This window comes from Clytia hemisphaerica, unplaced genomic scaffold (assembly GCF_902728285.1).
Source record: "Clytia hemisphaerica strain Z4C2 unplaced genomic scaffold, Clytia hemisphaerica genome assembly, whole genome shotgun sequence".
NCBI classification, from domain to species: domain Eukaryota; kingdom Metazoa; phylum Cnidaria; class Hydrozoa; order Leptothecata; family Clytiidae; genus Clytia; species Clytia hemisphaerica.
Window position 1 is genome coordinate 1,308,378 of NW_027103974.1, and position 19,559 is coordinate 1,327,936.

The following is a 19,559-nucleotide window of genomic DNA, read 5'->3' on the forward strand; positions in this document are numbered from 1 at the left end:
ACCTCGTAATTTTGGATCAAATTGACCAAATTTGATGTTTTATACATGAATGAAAAGGTTAAAAAATACCAAATAACTCGAAAAATTAAAGGCACGAAAAAAAGCTGAGTTAAAATTTGTCAAATAACTCGAAAAGTTAAAAGCTCGAAAAAAACTCGAGTTATAATTTTTGTGGTGACGTCATCAAAACTGAAGTTATCACGTCACATGCAGAATAACTCGGGAAAAAATAACTCGGAAATTCCAGGCCCCATTAATTTAGTACTTTAAAGAAATTCAGTTCTTGCAAAAAAAATAAAAATCAGCTCTTTTGCAAACACCCCTAGGTAAATGAAAGAAATTAGGTGAATTTTCGATTCACAAAAAACAGTCTCCGCGAAAATTAATCAACTTAAGGTAATAATTATTGCATGGTAACAAGTACAACAGAGTATAGAAAACTCTGAACGAGAAAAATATATCCAATATTTTACGAGTGAATATTGCCAAAGTGTGATAACTGATTTATCGTCGACTTGAAGTTGTACTAAATATGATCTTTTGCTTACCAGACCCCTTCGTTTGAACACGGTATCTTTTTTTACGCGTAAAATATGAAATACAGGTTTTATGAACCTATTTTCAGCCAATCAGATTGCTCGTATTTTCATGTTGATGATAAAAAAGATTCTCTCATCAATCAAATACGCTAAAATGACAAAAATTCGGATTGTGCTGCAGTACAGCCACTTAGGAAATGGATGGAGCATGTTGCATTGCACCAACGCGAAAAAAACTTCTCGTGTCACCAAGCCTTAAATTTGATTTGTTTCTCACATCTTTTTTTAAATTTCTTGTTTTTGGTACTGATGCCACGCCGTAGCAATGGTTAACAATCCAAAAGATAAATAAATAAATAAATAAACCACACTGGATCATGATCTTTCTGCAAGGGAGTATATTCGAACTGGAATTTCTTCAACACTTACATCAGTTGGATCAAAGTTATCTTTCTAACTACTTATCATTTTTAATTATATCTATATCATTGAAAGTAATGGTGAAAAAAGTACAGCCTGCCATTTTATAGCACAGATTTCAGTAGATAAAGTCAAGGACTTACATTGTTCAGCTTTGACTGTGAAATGCATTTCATCCTCTATTGGATGGATTCCATACTCAATCGTTCCAATCAAGAAATCTTACTCCAAATCTCCTGACCCATGTCAAAAATGATATTTTAGTTTATTATGCTGAAATACAAAAGAAAGCAAAACAAGATTACTCGGATCAAGCGAAGGTAAATTTGTTGTATTTAGGCATTTTACACAAGAAAGACTAAGTAACTTCAGATTTCATTCAGATTAGCGACTCGAGATTTGATGCGTTTTGGTGTAAAAAAATGTAGCAAGGTTTTGCAAAATTTGGACAGAGGGTTGGGCATCTCAAATGAACAGATGTTACAACACTGATAACTCCCAGTTAGTACACCCATTTTATAAATTTTCAAGATTTTTGCTCACAAAAATGTTAATTCTCAAATTTTGTAAAAAACAAGGCTTTTTATTCGGCTCAAAAATCGATAGAGAACAATAGGGAACAAAAATTAGAATATTTTCAAATTTCGTTAATCTAAAGTGCCAAACAAACAAAGAATAATCCATTATTGCCTCTAAATTTCTTTCTATTTTAGTAGTCTGAATCAAAAACTAAATGCTTTGCACCAAAAAAGGAGCCTTACAAAATAATAAAACCTAAAATCTCAAAAATTGTTGTTGTAAAAAATGACAACAAAAAAATTCTATTAAAATATCACTTTTGGTTTTTCAATTTATAATTTTTTCGTAAATAATAATCTAGTGGACCCTACCTTAGCCTTTCTTAATTTTCTTCTTGTCTGAATTTAATCAGTTCATTCATCAAGTCACTGATGAATATTTCAGGCAAAAAGGCCAAGGTAAAGCCCACTTTGTACCTAGCATTTTCTGTTTAATGTTTTTTTTAATAAGTTGGTAAATAATATTATAAAAAATAATAGTTAAAAAAGATTTGGGATACATCACCTAAAAATTCTAAAAATAGAAAAGTAAAATCATATAAAAAAATAATTGATTTCGTTAAATTCGGAAAAAAGTATAACAAGAACTAAACTAAATTTTTCTTTTTATAGTTTAAGAAAATGCTATCAAAATTAGTAAAAAGATATATCCGATTTAAAATCACGTATTGTATATATGTGTAGTTAAATTCCATATTACTATGTTTCATTTGTAGCATAGTAGAAAAATAAGAAAGAAAGTCCTTTAAAAAGAATTTTTCCCATGAATCACTCTAAGATGACTCTTCAAGGCTTCACTGTGTTTGAATGGTTTCTTACATTCAGGACATGGAAGCCTTTTTTCTTCCCCGTGTACCGTTTTTATGTGCTTTCTAAGGTTACTGCTGTGGTTGAAAGCACGCTGGCAAAATTGACATATATAATCTTTGTCATCGCTGTGAACACATTTGATATGTGTATTCAAGTTAAATTTTCGACTAAATTTCTTGGCGCATATGGGACAGCTGTAGACACGATCGATAGGAGAGCCTTGAACATGCTGTTGTGTTTGATGTTGTTGTTGTTGTTGAGGAAGACGACGCGATTCATGTTGTTTTAAATGACTAAAATTTTGACGAAATGTACGAGATGTGATTGCTGCTGGTACAAGATTTCTTTTGTTGATGTGATAGTTAATTTCGTCCAAACATAATGAAGAAGTAAGGTGATTGTGAGGATGATGGTTCTTTGAAGTTTCGTCTAAGGATAACATTCTTTCATGATAGTCTCGATCATTGCTTAAATCTATGGATGGACTGGGTGATGGAGCACATGATTTAGGAAGAGGTTTGTCATCACTGTACCCTCCTTCTAGGATCTTCAGTATTTTTTCAGCTTCTTCAGCAGAGTAATCATCTTGTTGGATGACCTCAATGCTTCCATTGGCATTCCACAGGAGTGGCACGCGACACTCTTTCATGCAGTTCTCCATCCTGAAAAATAAAAAAAATAACTTTTATTAAAATTAGAGAATTGAATACAAAATATTCATTTTGGCCCTGAGTGGAGCAATGCAAGGGTAGCTTTCTTAAGGGAGCTTCAAGGGGTGAAAGGGATTTTTGTAATCCAAACTCCTTAAATTAAAAACTGGATAAAGTAAATAATGTCAATAAGGAACTTCAAATTTTTTTTCTCGAAAATCGGGCCCCGTCACTTTTTAGGTACTGTCATTTTGTGTCACTATGCTAAAAATCAGAAATAATGGACTAATCCCTAGAAATCCTGAGAAAAGCAAATGAAAGGATGAACGAATGAACAAAGGCTGACGTAATCGATAAAATAAATCATCGATTTAAAACAATAAATAATCTATATTATTCGATCCATTAGTCATCAACTAAAATTGATAATCGATAAGGAATCTATATTCACAATTTTTTTACCTTGATTAACTATCAATTGTTATCGATCCAATAGATGCAATCAATTAGTTATCGATGTCATCAATTATTAATCTATTGGTATTTTGTATCGATTATCAATCAATAAAAAATGGCGTGGGCCCTGTTAATAGTACCCCGTAGTACTAAGTGGCCGACACTCAAGCTAAGCACTATTTGAAACCTGTTAATACCCTAGGCAGCCCTCGGGTTGAAACTGAACTTGGTAATTTTTCTTTACTTGACTTATATAAAAAGCCAACATATATGGTAAAAGCTATAGGGCTAAACATGTTAAGTAAAGTTTGTCCAACAAGCAGAAACAAGCTATCTTTGACTACATGGGATTTAAGATTTGACCTGATTTGATAAAGCCTCAGTAAAGCTTCAAAAAGCCTCTACTAAATGGTAAAAAGCTGTAAATTATTGATCTAAATAAGACCAGCCTTGAACAGTTAGTACCCTATTACTTGCATTTGATTGAGGTGAAATCTTTTAGTACACCACCCCTTACAGCAGTTAGTACCCACAACAGCCCAAATTCTGGAAAAGTAGGGCAGCGTCTAATAGAGACCAAAAGGTACTTAAAGGTAAGTAAGGTGATGCTGGCATCACAAAGTTTCACGATTACTGCTGAAAAGTGACAAGTACCAGTTTTTATTTGACGTCATTTAGATAAGATGCTTTTGCAATGCTCTTCGAAAAAATGGCTGAAAACAAATAAAAACATCGAAATTCATGAAAATAACATCAAAATGGATAAAAATCAGCCTTTCGAAGCAGCTTCACCATCTCAAGCTGCACCCTGTCAAGATGTACCAATGACGAAGACCTGAATCGCTTAGAATGCAAAAAATGTAAAAGATCAGTTCATTATGAGTGCACGCAGCTACCTTTGTATCAACTACAAATATTCGTGACATCCTATAACGATCATTACTTATGTTCAAACTATGTCCGAATAACGAAGAACCTGAGAAATACAGTGGGAAAAAACACTCAATATATGATGCAAAATGAACTTGGAAAAAAAGACGACGTCATACAAAAACTGAACAACAAGGTCCACACCAACACTGTTAAACCCGTGATTCCATCAAAAATGATCTCAAAACTCTTCTGGCAGGAAAACTACAAGAAATGGAGGAAAAGACAAGAAGCATGATAAAGGAGGAAATAAAGCACACAGCAGAAATAATGAGACATTAAAGAAATTACTAAGAAGCAAAAAGGAGACTTAAGATCTGCCGAGGAACAAAAACGGAAGGAAGAAAGTGAAAAGAGAGAAATTGACTCTAGAAAACTGAATATCATCGTTCACGGGTTTCTCGAATATTCAGGCCCAGATAAGGAAGAAGAAAATATGACATAATTCGGTACCTGAAAGAAACGTTTCTTTCAGGTATATTAGTATCACTGAAGATTTCACAATCAATGAACGGAATAAACATAGAGGAGATGCACGAACAAGCAAAGAAACTTAACAAAGACAAAAAAAAAAAAAGATTCCGGAGCACTTCCGGTGTGATCTGCACCGGAACTCTGGAGCTGTGTTAAGAATCACTTGCTCTAGAAGAGCTCTGGAACTTTCCGGAGATAAAAATAGTGTTTTTTTAGCTGCTCTGGAAAATTCCAAAAGTTTCCGGAGCGCCGGGAGGGTCCTTTGAAAGGGTGGAGACAAAACGCAGAACAGCGGAATGCCGGAATGCCGGAACCGGAATAGCTGTTCCGGCCGGAATAGCTATTCCGCGGAATATGATTTATTTTATTTTTTTTTATTTTTTGTAATAGCTATTCCGCGGAATATGATTTTTTATTATAATAATAATCTTTCTCATTTATCACCCCTGAGGGTATATCTATGTACACAATCATCCATAATCACCCATTACCACCCATAATCACCTATAATCAGCAATCGGCTACCTCATTCCCTCATTGGCTGTTTTTCGTATATAAAGGAATGCACTCGTGCACTCGCTTGTGAAGTCATTCTAATACACCTTTCCCGGGGTGTTGTTTGGGATTTTATCTTTGAGTGTTTCCCTTAGATATAACTAAGATAGAACTAGATTAATTATACGTCACGGAAAATTTGACCAGCTAAAAACGCCGTACGACCCGGCAATTGTCCGTACGGGGACGTCCTGCAGCGTACCTTGCGCGGCCCATAGCCCGGCGACCGGTAACAGTGGAGTGATGAAATTTGGCATGCTCCTCCCCTTCGATATGCTTGACGTCTCCAAAAGGTTTCAAGTCGTGAGACCTACCCAGTCCGGCGCTAGGGGAGGGGGTCATTCACGGTCCCGTACGGGTCCTTTATGGTCTCATAGCGCCCTTCCGTCAACTTTTCAGGACTTCAGACCTATTTTTTCGGAATCTAATCTACACCCAAAAAAACATGAAACATCAAAACCTGGATAAAAATTTTAAAGGTGGCTTTGACCCGCTTCGATCCGGGGATCCTAGTGCGTGAAACCAACGCTTTAAACCACTGAACCAACTTCTAGCCGTTCTTTACTGAAATTTTTCAGCGATGTCATACCTTCGCTAGCTTGACTTGGCCCAGAGCTCCAATAGGGACCCCTCAGAGTATTTTTTTAGACTTGGCTGAAGGTGTACGTCAGCACCAAGTGGTTCACGAGTTGTATAAACGTCCCACTTGAGGCCTCTATCTACCTACAGCCCTCCATATACAGCCAGGCCTCGTTTTCATGTAATTATATCTTAGTTATATATGTAAGGGAAACATTCAAACATAAAATCCCAAACAACACCCCGGGATAGGTGTATTAAAGGTAGCCGATTGAGGTGATTATGGAAAAAAATACTTGAAAATATAAAATCATATTCAGCGGAATAAAAAAAATCATATTCCGCGGAATACAAAATATAAAAAAAAATCATTATTCCGCGGAATAGCTATTCCGGCCGGAACAGCTATTCCGGTTCTGGCATTCCGTCGTTCTGCCGTTCAGCGTTTTGTCTATACCCCCTTTGAAAACTGTCCGGAATTTGGCAAGTGTATAAGGATGACCAAATAATATAATAAGTAAGTATAAGTATCTTAGGGCGACTATTGAATAATCCCTGCAAGAAATATTTTGAACAGTTGGTAGTAGTAGTATAGTAGTATTTTATTTTTCATGATTGTACCATCCATCCAGTAAATATGATACAAAGCTTTATGACCAATGATATAATAAAACTAAACAATGCTAGAATGGAGCTAGCCAACCAGCAAAAACTACCTCTGCACTTAGGCTTGCACCTTCTTGCAACACCTGCCAACACAACAGCCAAAACCAATTAGACAACTACTCTTAGGTTCCAAATAAACGGGGGGGGGGGTCGAATGAAAACGGGGGGGTTGGAAAATTTTCTAGATTTTAATAAACGGGGGGGACCTAATTGCCGGGGGGTTGGGAATTGTACTTCTGAAACCCAAAAATAAGGTAAAAATAGCCTACAATCAGGCTATTTAGAGCAAAATAAGGGGCCTTCTCTTTGACAGCTGAAAATATTCTTAGAGATTAATAAACGGGGGGGTCCTAATAAGGTCCGGGGGGGTTGGAAAATTTTCGAAAAATTAACAAGCGGGGGGGGGGGCCCGTTTATTTGGAACCTGAGAGTACTAAAACATCATCACCAAATGTAACACCAACCAACTAGTCTTCCAACAACTAGCCTCACTAAAACCAACCCTAGCCAATCTAACCACACTCAGCCAACTAGCCAACTAGCCAAGCCTGTCCTGTAGCCAACTGGAACTGCCCATCATTGCATTATTATAATCCATATAATAAAAGTCAAAAACTTTCAAACAAAGTGTCAATAAAAATTTCAGATTTCAGTGACCTATTAGCAAAAAAAGCGTCAGGGTTGTGGAAAACACCTCCTGTGAAAGAAACATTACTTACCGATCTTAGAATGACATTTCTACAGGGGGTGAGGGCAAGTACCAGCAGCAAACGTGTCCAAGGACCAGCTGACCTCAACCTGTCAACAGAAAAGAAAAGGCGGACCAGATCAGCAAGTTGAGCAATGATGCTCTCTCGGTTTGCGGGATCAAAGGTGACATATAGTTTCAATCTTAATCAGTCATGGATGACTATGAAACCCATCAGAACTATATTTTAAACTTAAAATTTACACGTGAGTTTCATTGAAAATCTTTTGGTAGAAAAATATATTAAATTTGATTTTTAGTGAAAAGTTTTTGAATTTCCATTTTTTATATCGTTTTTGATAACGAAAAGTTAAATACCATGCCTCAAAACTACGTAAACAAATCCAAAGGTCAATCTGTCAAAATGTGCTTTGTGCTTTCCTTGTGTCCCACTGTGTTAGTTGCCCAGCAAATTCATATTCCTGCTTCGAGAAGACCGAGATGTTGGCTTTGTTGCGGTTAATCTGTTTTGATTTTATTACTTAGTTATTGAATTTTTACAATGGACTATAAATAGAGGGGAATGGGGTGATACTGAGTCAGTTTGTAGAAAAAGACTTTCTTCATCAGATCAGAATCTAGCAGTCTAGGATAATGTTGTTAAAATAAGTAATTCTTTGACTATGTATATGCTTTAGTTTTTTAAGGAATGAGCGGATTCATTGCAGGGATAAATAGTGATAAATAAATGTTTATTTGATACACAGAAAGAAAGTATAATAGCAAAAGTTTCTTTACAAGGACTAATTTCATGTACTGTATATATACTAAAGAATTGTATGCAAAGACGACTGTTGTTAATTTTTTTTAGTTTTCCATTAGATAATGCATGTTATTTTTCGTAAACAGAAAAGAATAATGACAGGAAAAATTCTTCTTGTTTCTGATTTTGATGCAACTTTGACCAAATTTGATACCACTTTTTTATCGTTGCATGCATGTACTAGAGTTAATGAAGGCACCGAAGAACAGAGAAAAGAAATCAAAGAAGCCTGGAATGAACGCTCAAAAGATTATTTGGCTGGATATTCTAAAGCATACGAAGACAATTTAAAATTATTTAGAGGGAGCTCTAATGAGAATAGACTTTTAAATTTTCTCAAGTCACTAGATGAATACAATGTACGCTCTAGAGTAGACATTGCAAATAAACATCTTCTTGATGACATTAGCACAAAGAACATTTCAAACCTTGTAAAAGAGGTTGTGTTTCAAGACAATGCTAAAGAGGTCCTTCAACTGTTAAAAGAAGACAACAATGTTGAGACAAAAATACTATCAGTTAATTGGTTTAAACCCCTGTTGGAGGAATCTCTAAAGGCTTGGGTCTTGCCAGAAAAAATTATAAGCTCATCTACTCCCATTTTAATGAATGGAGAAATAGATTTCGGGCCTGTGTCAACATCTCAAGAAAAGAGAGGTTGGATAATGAAATGGAAAAACGAAGGGAATCATCAGAAGTGTATTTATGTTGGTGATTCCCTTACTGACATTGGAGCCTTGCTTGAAGCTGACTATGGTATCTTATTTGGACAAAACAAGAAAGTATTAGAAGTTTCTGAAACATTTGATTTAAAGTTGTCACCTTTGAAAAATTGTTGCCTGAAATCCATGAAAGACGATGCTACGTTATATCAGACTGAAAATTGGATGGAAATTCTGTCATTTTATCATAAATTGATTGACACATTGAATTAATCGTACATATATGTTTATTATTTATGTTTAATAGACACTTTATCATGTAGATTTTTTATTCAGGAGATTTGATAATAAATATAAAGAGTTCAAGATCCAATAAAAATTGTGGTGGTTTTTTTGGTCGACTTAAACTTTTGATAAGGAACTTTCTTATTTCAAAAATCGCTACATGGTTTATACTCAATTACAACGTCTCGTGTACGCTCTTTTTTGGGCAGCATAATTGAGGTATTTTAGGTTTCATATTCTATTTTCAATACTTTGGCCCTGACTTGGCCTGAAATCCCAAGTCCATCAGTATAATAAAAAGTGATGAAAGTGCCTCTGAATATGAGATTATTGATCTTTAATTTCGTCATTTTCGACTTTTTGATGATTTTGAGCAATGCTCTTATAAAACGTACACAAAAAAAAGAGTAAACAAACGTATGAAAGTTAAGAAAAAACTAGAATGCCACGTAACTTAAAGTTTCGCGTCTTTTACACGGTCTTAAGCCCGGGGGGGGGGTACTACCCTTGTCGACCGACGGGGGTGCTCCGCTGACGTTCGAAAAATGGACCCTACGTGGGACTCGAAATTTGCGAAAAAAGTGACCCTGAATGGGACTGAAATTCCAAAATTTTCTCAAATTTTCTACTTTTTCCCCAAATTTTCCAAAAATAGGCACCCTACGGGGGACTGATTTTTCTATTTTGGTGTTTTTGCGACCCTACCTGGGACTCGTGGAGGTCAAAAAAGGTACCCTGACCAGCGGAGCATCCCCGTAACCCATCTTGCCCTAGTACCCCCCCCCCCCCCCGGGGTCTTAAGCTTTATTCTGTTTAGTAACAAACGATTTTCAAACGATTTAAGAGACGAAATATTTTGTGTTCGTTGTATTTCGACCTACTTTGATTTCCATTGACTGATATGTGTGAAATTCAATAATAACTTAACTTAACACGATCACCGCATACCAATCGACGTAGAATTTCGCATAAATTCCAAAAATGCAATAGAAGTTTCTGTATCAAAAGCTATGGCTCTTTGAAGGACTACCGATATTTTGACCCTACTACTATGAGTAGTATGAGTCAACAGCGAGTGTTAATGAGCCGACGAATATTTTTCATGAGCCTTTGAGCATTGGGTTTACCAAACGATATGAACTTAAATTTGAGATTGAATCATTTACAAGCCTGTGTTACCTATAATCATTCCATTTATATTACAAGAAATGCTATACAATTGATTCCTCGACATTTATTAAAGAACATCTTTTCCTCAGGGATCTTTTCACTTACTGAAGGAAATAAAAGAGCCAAAACTATCACATACTTTAACCGGATTAAATTTCGCGTGCTAAAAAAATCGCAAATTTTCTGGATTTAATTTCGCGAGTCAGAGTTTTGAAAAATTTCGTGTGGATTTAATTTCGCGAATAAGCCAGAAAACAGCTGAAAAATAGCCATTTTTTGCCATAAATGGAGACTTGGAACTAGTTTCTCCGCCGAAAATACGATTTTAAAAGTTTTCTGGTGGACTTAATTTCGCGAGTCAGGAATCTCACGCGATTTTGCGAGTTGTAATTTCGCGAAAATGGCAAAAATTCGCGAAATCGCGAAATTTAATCTCGCGAAAGTTAATCCGATTAATAGGGCCAAATATCCAAATTATTATTTTCTCAAAAATTAAAACATACTGATTGCTTCACGCTTATGCGATCATCAGATAAATAAATGGTTTAAAAAATGTATGAACAAACCTTTCAAACTCTTCAAGGCATGGTGAATACGAGGGAATATCTAGAGAGGTATAATCTAAAATCGATAAAGGGTCTTTGTCTTTTTACGGCATTTCGGCTTTTCCCTACTAAAGACATTCTATTATCAACTATCTGACAATACATTCCTCAACCGAATCTCTTTGTTAATAAATAACGTAAGTCCCAATAGAATTTTGGGAAGGCATTATCATCGAAATATTTTTAAACAAAACTTAAAAATATCAAATAAACAACTTTTCAAATGTTTACTGGCATCAAAGAAGCGCTGATATTGCGTATTTTAACAAAGTAGGCCAGTGTCCGAGATTCAGAACAGCCCTTAAAACAGGTTTTTGTAGGGGCACCCCTTAGATCAAGGCAAATTTTTACTATTGTGCTCCTAATTTTATAGCAAAAAAATCTTTTTGGGCATTTTTGGACAACGTCAGCATTTTCATTTATTGGGAACATTTTCAGAAAAATCATTCCCACAGCTGGATGGATAGGCCGGACCTAGAAGTATCCAAAAATGGTATGTTTTGTTATGTTTCGGGGTCTAGATCTCCATTTTTAAGGTAGCTTGATATTCAAATTTTAAGTTTTATGAAAGCACTTTTCCCCTACTTTTTTAAAAAAGACAAAAAATCAATTTTCAATATTTAAACCATGGGGCCGTCCACATAGTACGTACACACTAAAATGTCGAAAATCGGATACCCCCTCCCCCCTCTGTACGCAAGCGTACGCAAATGGCTATACCCCCTGGTAAGTACGTACTTTTCATCCAAACCCCCCCCCCCCCCTCGGTTGAAGAAAATTTCGAATTCAAATCGTTTGGTTCGGACCTTTATTTCATACATGAAACTCAATGTTTATTAAGAAACTTTTTCTTTTCCTTGATGCGTATAAGAAGCTAAAAATCGTCGCAAAAAAAACAAGCAAAAAAGAGCTATGAAAAAGTTTTCTCTGCGTACGTATTTTATCCTTTGACCCCCCCTCCCCCTGTACGCAAGCATACGCTTTTGAGAAGACTCCCCCCCCTTAGTGCGTACATACTATGTGGACGGCCCCCAATATATCTCGAGATCTAGACATCGAAGTTTCATCGAAGTGACACCACTACCTTGCATCGGCCGCTGGTCTAACGCATGATTTCCGAAGTTTTCAAATGATGTCAACAAGGGTTTACTTACAGACAGTATGAAACAAACTTATCAGACTTTTTCTAGGTGCACCAAGACTGTAAGTCTGTAACTTTATACAGTTGGTAGAGATTATTTGTCTGGATACTATGTAAGGTATGAATTACATATTTTCCGAAACTTTTTCGTCATTGGAAAATAAACGGCCTAAAATGGTACTTTAAGTGGATTAAATTTCGCGAGGGAAATTTTTTCAAAAATAGTTTAATTTTCGCGAGCAAAGAAAGATTTTCGTGAGGATAAAATACCGGGAATTCAAGCATAAAAAAACTCGTTTTTATTTGAGATTGCTTGGAAACGATTTTTGTTCTTACTTTTTTTCTCCAAAACGTAGTGTAGTGTAGTGCAAAATCTTATTTATGCCTGGTTTTCAAATTTGTAGTATTTCTGAACAAAGAACACATGTGCTGACAACCCTAAAAATCTCTGAAAATCATTGTTTAAATGATTGGTATACGGGAATAACAAATTTTTTAAAATAAGAGGGAAATTTGATATTAAAAAAACTAAATTTTCGCAAGGATTATATTTCGCGAATTCAAAGATTTTAAAAACTTTCGCGAATTTCCGGAGAAACTCGCATAACTCGCCACGAAATATAATCCTTGCGAAAATTAATCCACTTAAAAGGTACCATGTATCACCGCACGGGAAAACCAAAAGAAATCACCGGTATTTCGAACAGAAGGGAGTAGAAAGTCGAAACTGCGTCAAAAATTAATAACGACGAGAGTTTAACTTTTAAAATGTATTATCGTTGATTTACCATGTTTTTGGTCAGCTATATACAATGATGATTTCGTTTTATATCCAAAAGAAAACTAAAAGCATAAATAACTAAGATATAAAAATAAAATATATACAATCGATTGATCAACGGGTCATTCGGCCTTTTAGACGGGACTCGGCATTCTAAAAATTTACTTCAAGTTATTATTTTATCAAAAGAGTCTCTGAATCAAAGTTTTTTGTACCAACGAAACGACAAAATCAAAATTTCGTGGCGGCCATACAATATCAGGCAACACCCGACCCAACCCAAAATTTAGTTAATATTTACAATTCATTCATGACTTAAAAATAATTAAAAAAATATGATGTTAAAATTTCTTCAATTTAAAAAGCCCAAAATTTTTTCAAAAAATAGTTTGCAGTATTCAAAAACATATTTACACAGTATCACAAAATTAAAGTCACAAACTTAAATTACAAGACATAACACACCAAGAAAATATATTTTCATTTTTATCAAAAACCATTAAAATTTTCCTAATCTTGAATGGCGGATTCAGTAAGCGAAGAACTGAAGACTCGAGAGAATTTAAACCAAGACATATTTGACTCAATAATGGCATCCAAATCGTATTTTGAAAGCCATCTCGATGACATTTTGAGGAGTACCATCTTGAAAACACACGTAAACTTCTTCACATTTGTTTCGTTTCTTCATCTTACGTCTGAAAAGAATTGTTAAAAATGATGATTAGGGAATATGATGTATATCCACAATACAATGATTTTTCAGGATTTTCAGGCATGCAAAATGTTCGATACCCTCAACTATTCTCAATTATTCAATAACTTTGTCGCCATCATCGAGAAACCTTTCAATACAGTCCCTTATTCCATGAAAATCCAATTCCCTTGAAAATCGAATTAGAGAGCGCCAACTGTATTTGAAACCAGGCATGATAACATCAGATGAAGGAAGGTTACAACTAAAGCAGATTTTACAATCTTTAATGAAAAGGTTTTCAGAAATCATTAAAACTTACCCTACGACCCAATATCGAATGTTGGGAAATCCTTTTTTCATCTCGGCACCTTTCGTTAATTGAAGATCAAAGAGAACACCAAGTTCCAAGGGTTCCGATGGCAGCAACTAAAAAATACAACGAAAATAAGTTAGAAATTCAATTGTATTATAGTACAACTGTATATAAGTATAACCCTCGAAAGCTTCCGAAAAAATAAGATTGACGTCGATAAAAGAAAGTGAAGGTTTAACTTACCTGTTTCTTTTCAAACCATTTATGAATCTTTTCACACGCAGAAGTGTAATTGGTCAGAATTTCACCAGTCAACATATTTGAGCTTTTGAATGCGTTGGGAGAGACAAACACACCGTTTCGATTGGATAAGACGGTGAAGTAAAATAAAGTGTTATGTGAACCGGTCGGCAACCTAAGATAAAGTAGTGAAATACCATGAAATTTACCATTGCAAATCCTTCAAGCCTCGGATGTGAATTTTTAGAGTAATACTACTGTAGCATATTTATAGACTATGTATAAAGAATGCTTAAACTAAATAAGATTTAAGTAACACACTTATGTATTCTGAAATTTAATCATAAATGAATCGAATTAATTTTATCAGCTGCGATTGAAAGACAAGATGGGAGAGACAGAAATCCGAGAGAAAAACCACAAGTAATTAAATCTTACTTGGTGGCGAGTGCAGCAGTTGTTGACACCTCAGATGTGGAAGCCATACTGAGTTGTTTGAAATGTGGAGCCATTTCATGGACAGAGTAATGACGGTTACTGCTGTTCCCTGATAAATTCGACGTCCTCGATTGTGAACGTTCTCGCATACCAAGATCACTTTCATTACTTATAGAATGTGAAATCGAGAGATGATCATGGTGCGGACGTCTCTGGATAGGTACTTTTCTTTTGATCAGTTCGATAGCACGTGGGCTGGCTGACGTTTTAGGATTGATAGCTTCTGTAGCATGAACTACTGCTGGTATGGACGGACCTTCCAATCTAAATTTTAAACGAAGGGTAATTTAATAGAATCATTATGAAAAATTTACACGTCAATAATGACGAACATAATTTATATCAATCAACATAATCATATCATCTTACATTTAAGTTTTTCTTGGACACCCTGTGTAAAATCGATCTAGTTCTCTTCAACAAAAAACTAGTTTAGTTCTGAAGAAAGTTTATAGTTGGTTCAAAGTGACAATGTACCCATGTGACCACTAAATAATGGATGTTTACCTTGAATGTGAAGATGTCTCGTAATCCATATTTTCGATCAGATACGTCAAGATGGACCATGCTGTGTCTACATAGTAAGGATGAGGACCAGGGTTTCCTTCAGGTCTGAAATATAGTGAAAGGAAGGCATACATTTAAGGATATAATTGAATATATTTGCCACCATATGCTTAAAAAAATTTCTGCTTTATCGGAACAAGAAGCGCGTCTCTTTTCTGTATCATAAAAACAATATCTTCAATGGAACTAAAAGATAATAGTTTTGACGAGCAGCAAGCAGGAGCTTATTTTGTAGAGGTAATTCTTTTTTATTTTTGACCACAATACCTGAAATAAGTTTGACATTAAAAAGACATTAAAAAACTTTTTGTCTTCTAGAAAAACAGACAGTAAAATTCTTACATGGAAGCAGCACCACCAGTCTCAAGAAGAGTGCAAAACAAACTATGTCCCTGTAAAAAGAAGTAGCGTTGAATATACAAACCTATTCGTCGGTAAGTGTGATCGTTCAAGGTATTAGAAAAGAACTGTTTATAAAAATATCCAAGAGAACTTTAAGAGCATGAAAACAAGATCTCATACCTTAAAGGAAGAAATTTTGGCAGAAAGAAAATTTGGCGGATTTGGCGGATTTGGCCGAAATCCGCCAAATTAAGTTCCCACCAAAATTTCTTTTTTCCGCCATCCGCCAAATTAAATTCCCGCCAAATTAAACTTTTTGAAAATGTGTACCCTTTAAAGGTGGTTTTTGCTATTTTTTAGCTGTTTTTACGCCATTAAAAGTAAAAAAATCCCAAAAACGATTTGAAAACGACGTTACCTGGCCGACGACCAAAATGAACCATCTTGCATTCTCGGGAGTTTCGTAAATGTTCTTCGTAGTCGGGCTCTCTCCACTTTTCTCTGTCAAGAATATCTATGAAGGGGAATCAAAGGTTTAAATGAAACATGCACATCATTGTTAGTGGTTGCTCGTTGAATAAGGACTGAATTGTGTACATTTTTTTCCTTCCCATTATCTCACACTTTTTATTGATGTAAAGGAGAATTAAAGATGGAGACAAAATTGATCAGCCTATGTGGTTTGAAACAACTTTGCATACATTACTGTTAGTATTAGAGTTGTCTTTTTACTCTTCGAGCAAGAATTGGATTGTACCTTAAGTACTCTTGTTTCGCTTTTATCTCACACATTTAAAAAAAGTCATTTCTCAGCTCACCTCTTTCCATAACACAAGTTGTTTCATTCTCTCTGACTTGGCCAACATGAAAAGCCAATGGTATTTACAAAAGGTGACAACGTCTTGTAAATTCTCATCCGTCAAATGTGAGCAAACAAGATTATCCTAAAATTGAAAAAGGTATTCAATGAAAACAATGAAATGCACTTTCGCTGTTGATGGGACATCATTAAAAATGTTGACTTTTATCAATTGAATCGAAAGCCTTGATTCAATAGTTTGTAGGTAATCTGCTAGACCTTACAATTTCAAGACAGACCACTGACCTTATAAAACAAACAGGTTCCGATTGTGCCATATAATCGTTGGTGAGGGAAGAAATCATCGACCTGTAACGAATCAATCAGGAACATAAAATAGATTATTCTATCATATCTCCCTACAATCTTTATTCCCTATATCAGTACAATAATTTAAAATCTGTGAAATGTTGTCCATTGTTATACTCAACATGTCCAAAACTTTTTTGAAAAATGAAAAAACACCAAGAAACAATTTGTGCCAACCTGCAACCAAATCCGACCGTTTTTGATGCCTCCAGCCTGTTTACCCATCAGTCCTTACGACTAACAGACAGACAGACAGATATTTTCAGATTCTGGCTCAACTGAAGTTAGAACATCCATTGTAAAATACAAAAGATTTATTGAGTTCAGTAAAGAACAACATAAATGTTAGTTTGTATCAGATGAAGACCACTTACACATTCTCCGTAATCAGCTGCCTCCACATCCGAAAGAACATTGCTGATCTCGATCTGTAAACAAAACATAGTAATGCATAATTTTGCAAAACGCGACACTGAAACATATAATAAAGATAGAAACTAGGTGGCGTAAGATGGTCGCCAACACCAAAATACCAACATTTTTCAAATGACCGAAAACACCGTCAGTAAAAACTCCTTAAAAGCCTGATTGTGACTGAAATTCTGACACTTTTTTCGCAAAGCAAAATATCAGCTAATACAGAGCACCATCAAAATCATAAGCCCTTCCCTATTCCATTTCATTTTCAGTAATACTATAATAAGTTTACCATTTGTTTAGCTGGTAATTGCAGTTGTCGAACTGTACCAAAAGGTACCACTGGTTTTCTTTGAAGAAGAAGATCAAGGAATAGTGAGGTTTCATGTCTTGTTGATTCCATATTCTCATCTGTAAATGCTCTGAAAATCAAAACAAAAATAGTAAGGCGAAAATAAAAAAATGTAGTGTTTCCGGAAACCGGCCGGGTAAAAAAATTTTTTTCTGACCCGGCCGCAGACTATGGGTTCATCTATATGGTTCATTGAGCTATCAAACATCATTTGGTTAGATATTTTCGCTTGTAAATCAAGTTTTATCTGTTAGTAGTTGATACATTAGTATTCAGGGCTTACTTCATACTGTTTGTACATAACAGTTATCTTTGAAGTTCTATTTCAATGATAAACACTACATTTTTTTATTTTCGCCTAAGGTTACATTTTCTTGATAATAACCACTTCTTATTGTTAAAGATGAATGTAATAGACTAAGGCGCATTAGACTAGTAAACTGGTCGTTGAAAACAGACCCATATACAAAAAATTCAAGCTCCAAATAAAAAGAATCGAAGAGGTGAGGTTGCGTGTCTTTTCTGAATTTCAACGACTAGAAGCTTCTTCCCTCAAAAAACGTTGTTTAATTTTACAACCTTTTTTAGGTTTTTGAGAATCCATCCAACTTTTTTGACTAAATGATATTTCATAGTAACATTAAACATGGGAACATATAAATAAATGAGCATTCCCAAAAATGCAATAAACAGAAAGAAAAATAAATGCAATCCCGCACGGGTCAGACATACAGAAATCTGTATGTCTCTCCTTACGATTTTAGGTGAAGAAAAAAAGGCGTTGGAAGAAGCTTCTAGTCGGTTATTTTCCTTTTCTCTCACGCGTGCTGAATATTTAAGTAGTGTTTACATTATTTGATTGACAGTTTTATTATAAGTAATAACCGACTAGTTTACTAGTCTAAGGCGCATTAACTTAGTGTTTCTTTAAACTATTCTTATAATAATGAGTATAAGACAAAAGGAAAATACTATATTAGCTACTATTTAGTGGTATTACCTATTCAGGTCTCCGTTCAAAATAGTCAAGAGTTTTGCAAAGTCATCAGTGCATGATAGCAGTGTATTCAAATCACACCTGAAAGAAGGAAATTGTATATTTAACAGAATATTTTTTCAAAGAATATGCTTTCTGCAATCACTCTGTTAAAAATACTGTTTTTTCAACTCTAATTGAGTACTTTGAAATCTTCCATTGACACTATTACTACAAAGAAAAAAGCTTACTTGTGATCTGGTGCTGCGACAACTAAAAAGTTTCCACCACACTTTTTGTAAGCAACGTTTATTGTTTCCTTATTGGTGTATAGCACAGAGCTAAAGAAAACGAGGAAGGAAAGTCTTTAAATCAAAACAGACACATGTGTAATTCATCATTCTTTAAACCACTAGTCGTTAAATAAGGCTGGGGGATGGGATGGCAAAATATGTCGTTCTTTATCGTTCTTTTTATCATTTGACGTTCTTTTTGTCGTTCTTTAAAAGTTATTTGTTGTTTTTTTCTTATTAGTCGAACAGTTTCTTACCTTTGTATATGTTCAGCCATTACATCAGTCAGCATGTCGCTCAATGTTAAGAATATACCACGTGTATTTCGAAGAATCTTTGATTTCTCACTGTCTGGGTACCAAAACAAAATGTCCTAAAAAAACGAAGCAAAACTCTGATAAATAAGCTTTTAATGCATGGTGATTGAAGAATGGTAATGCTACCTTGATTTTGTTAAAATGGTATAGTTCAAATCTTTTAGGGCCACAATTTAAGGCATCACACTATGGTTGGATTAGACAGACTGGACATACAAGAAAGCAGTGTGACCCATGTACCCAGGGGTGTTATATTCTAATAGAAAACTGATACACGGTACAATGCCATCGTAGTTGAGTTATTGATAAATAAGGGTCAAAAAGGCTTTTAGTTATATCTATTATGCAAAGATTAGGAACAATAATATAGTAAAGTTTTAGCTTACACCATCCACATCATCTTCATTTGAGTTTAATGTCAACAGAGAAACCATACATGTGTCATGGTATGCATGGAATACATCTTCTTTTGCACCTTCATCCAATGTGTTCGAAACGATGGAACATAATTCACTTGGTTTTTCCGGTTCCACAACCGTGGCTAACCTCTCGATGGTCAACACAATC

General features: G+C 35.0%; 1 protein-coding gene and 1 long non-coding RNA gene across 5 annotated transcripts in view; both read right to left on the minus strand.

Moving 5' to 3' along the window:
- Positions 1–1,642: 1,642 nt before the first annotated feature.
- LOC136810670 (uncharacterized) lies at positions 1,643–7,511 on the minus strand. The gene is made up of 2 exons (XR_010847138.1): positions 7,377–7,511; positions 1,643–3,009 (listed from the first exon to the last, which is right to left on the minus strand). It is a non-coding gene; the product is annotated as an uncharacterized lncRNA (long non-coding RNA).
- Positions 7,512–12,784: 5,273 nt separating this feature from the next.
- The window catches only part of LOC136810677 (protein inturned-like), a 101,302-nt gene continuing 94,527 nt past the window's right edge, over positions 12,785–19,559 (minus strand). For all 4 annotated transcript variants that reach the window (XM_067067252.1, XM_067067251.1, XM_067067253.1 and 1 more), the window contains 15 exons: positions 19,379–19,558; positions 18,933–19,048; positions 18,634–18,723; positions 18,407–18,484; positions 17,347–17,476; positions 17,012–17,065; positions 16,575–16,637; positions 16,288–16,413; positions 15,888–15,983; positions 15,470–15,519; positions 15,068–15,172; positions 14,501–14,824; positions 14,066–14,237; positions 13,829–13,935; positions 12,785–13,510 (listed from right to left, as the gene is read on the minus strand). In XM_067067252.1, coding sequence (XP_066923353.1) covers positions 13,396–13,510; positions 13,829–13,935; positions 14,066–14,237; positions 14,501–14,824; positions 15,068–15,172; positions 15,470–15,519; positions 15,888–15,983; positions 16,288–16,413; positions 16,575–16,637; positions 17,012–17,065; positions 17,347–17,476; positions 18,407–18,484; positions 18,634–18,723; positions 18,933–19,048; positions 19,379–19,558 — 1,806 coding nt within the window. In that variant the 3' untranslated portion in view covers positions 12,785–13,395. The remainder of the gene's footprint in view (positions 13,511–13,828; positions 13,936–14,065; positions 14,238–14,500; positions 14,825–15,067; positions 15,173–15,469; positions 15,520–15,887; positions 15,984–16,287; positions 16,414–16,574; positions 16,638–17,011; positions 17,066–17,346; positions 17,477–18,406; positions 18,485–18,633; positions 18,724–18,932; positions 19,049–19,378; position 19,559) is intronic.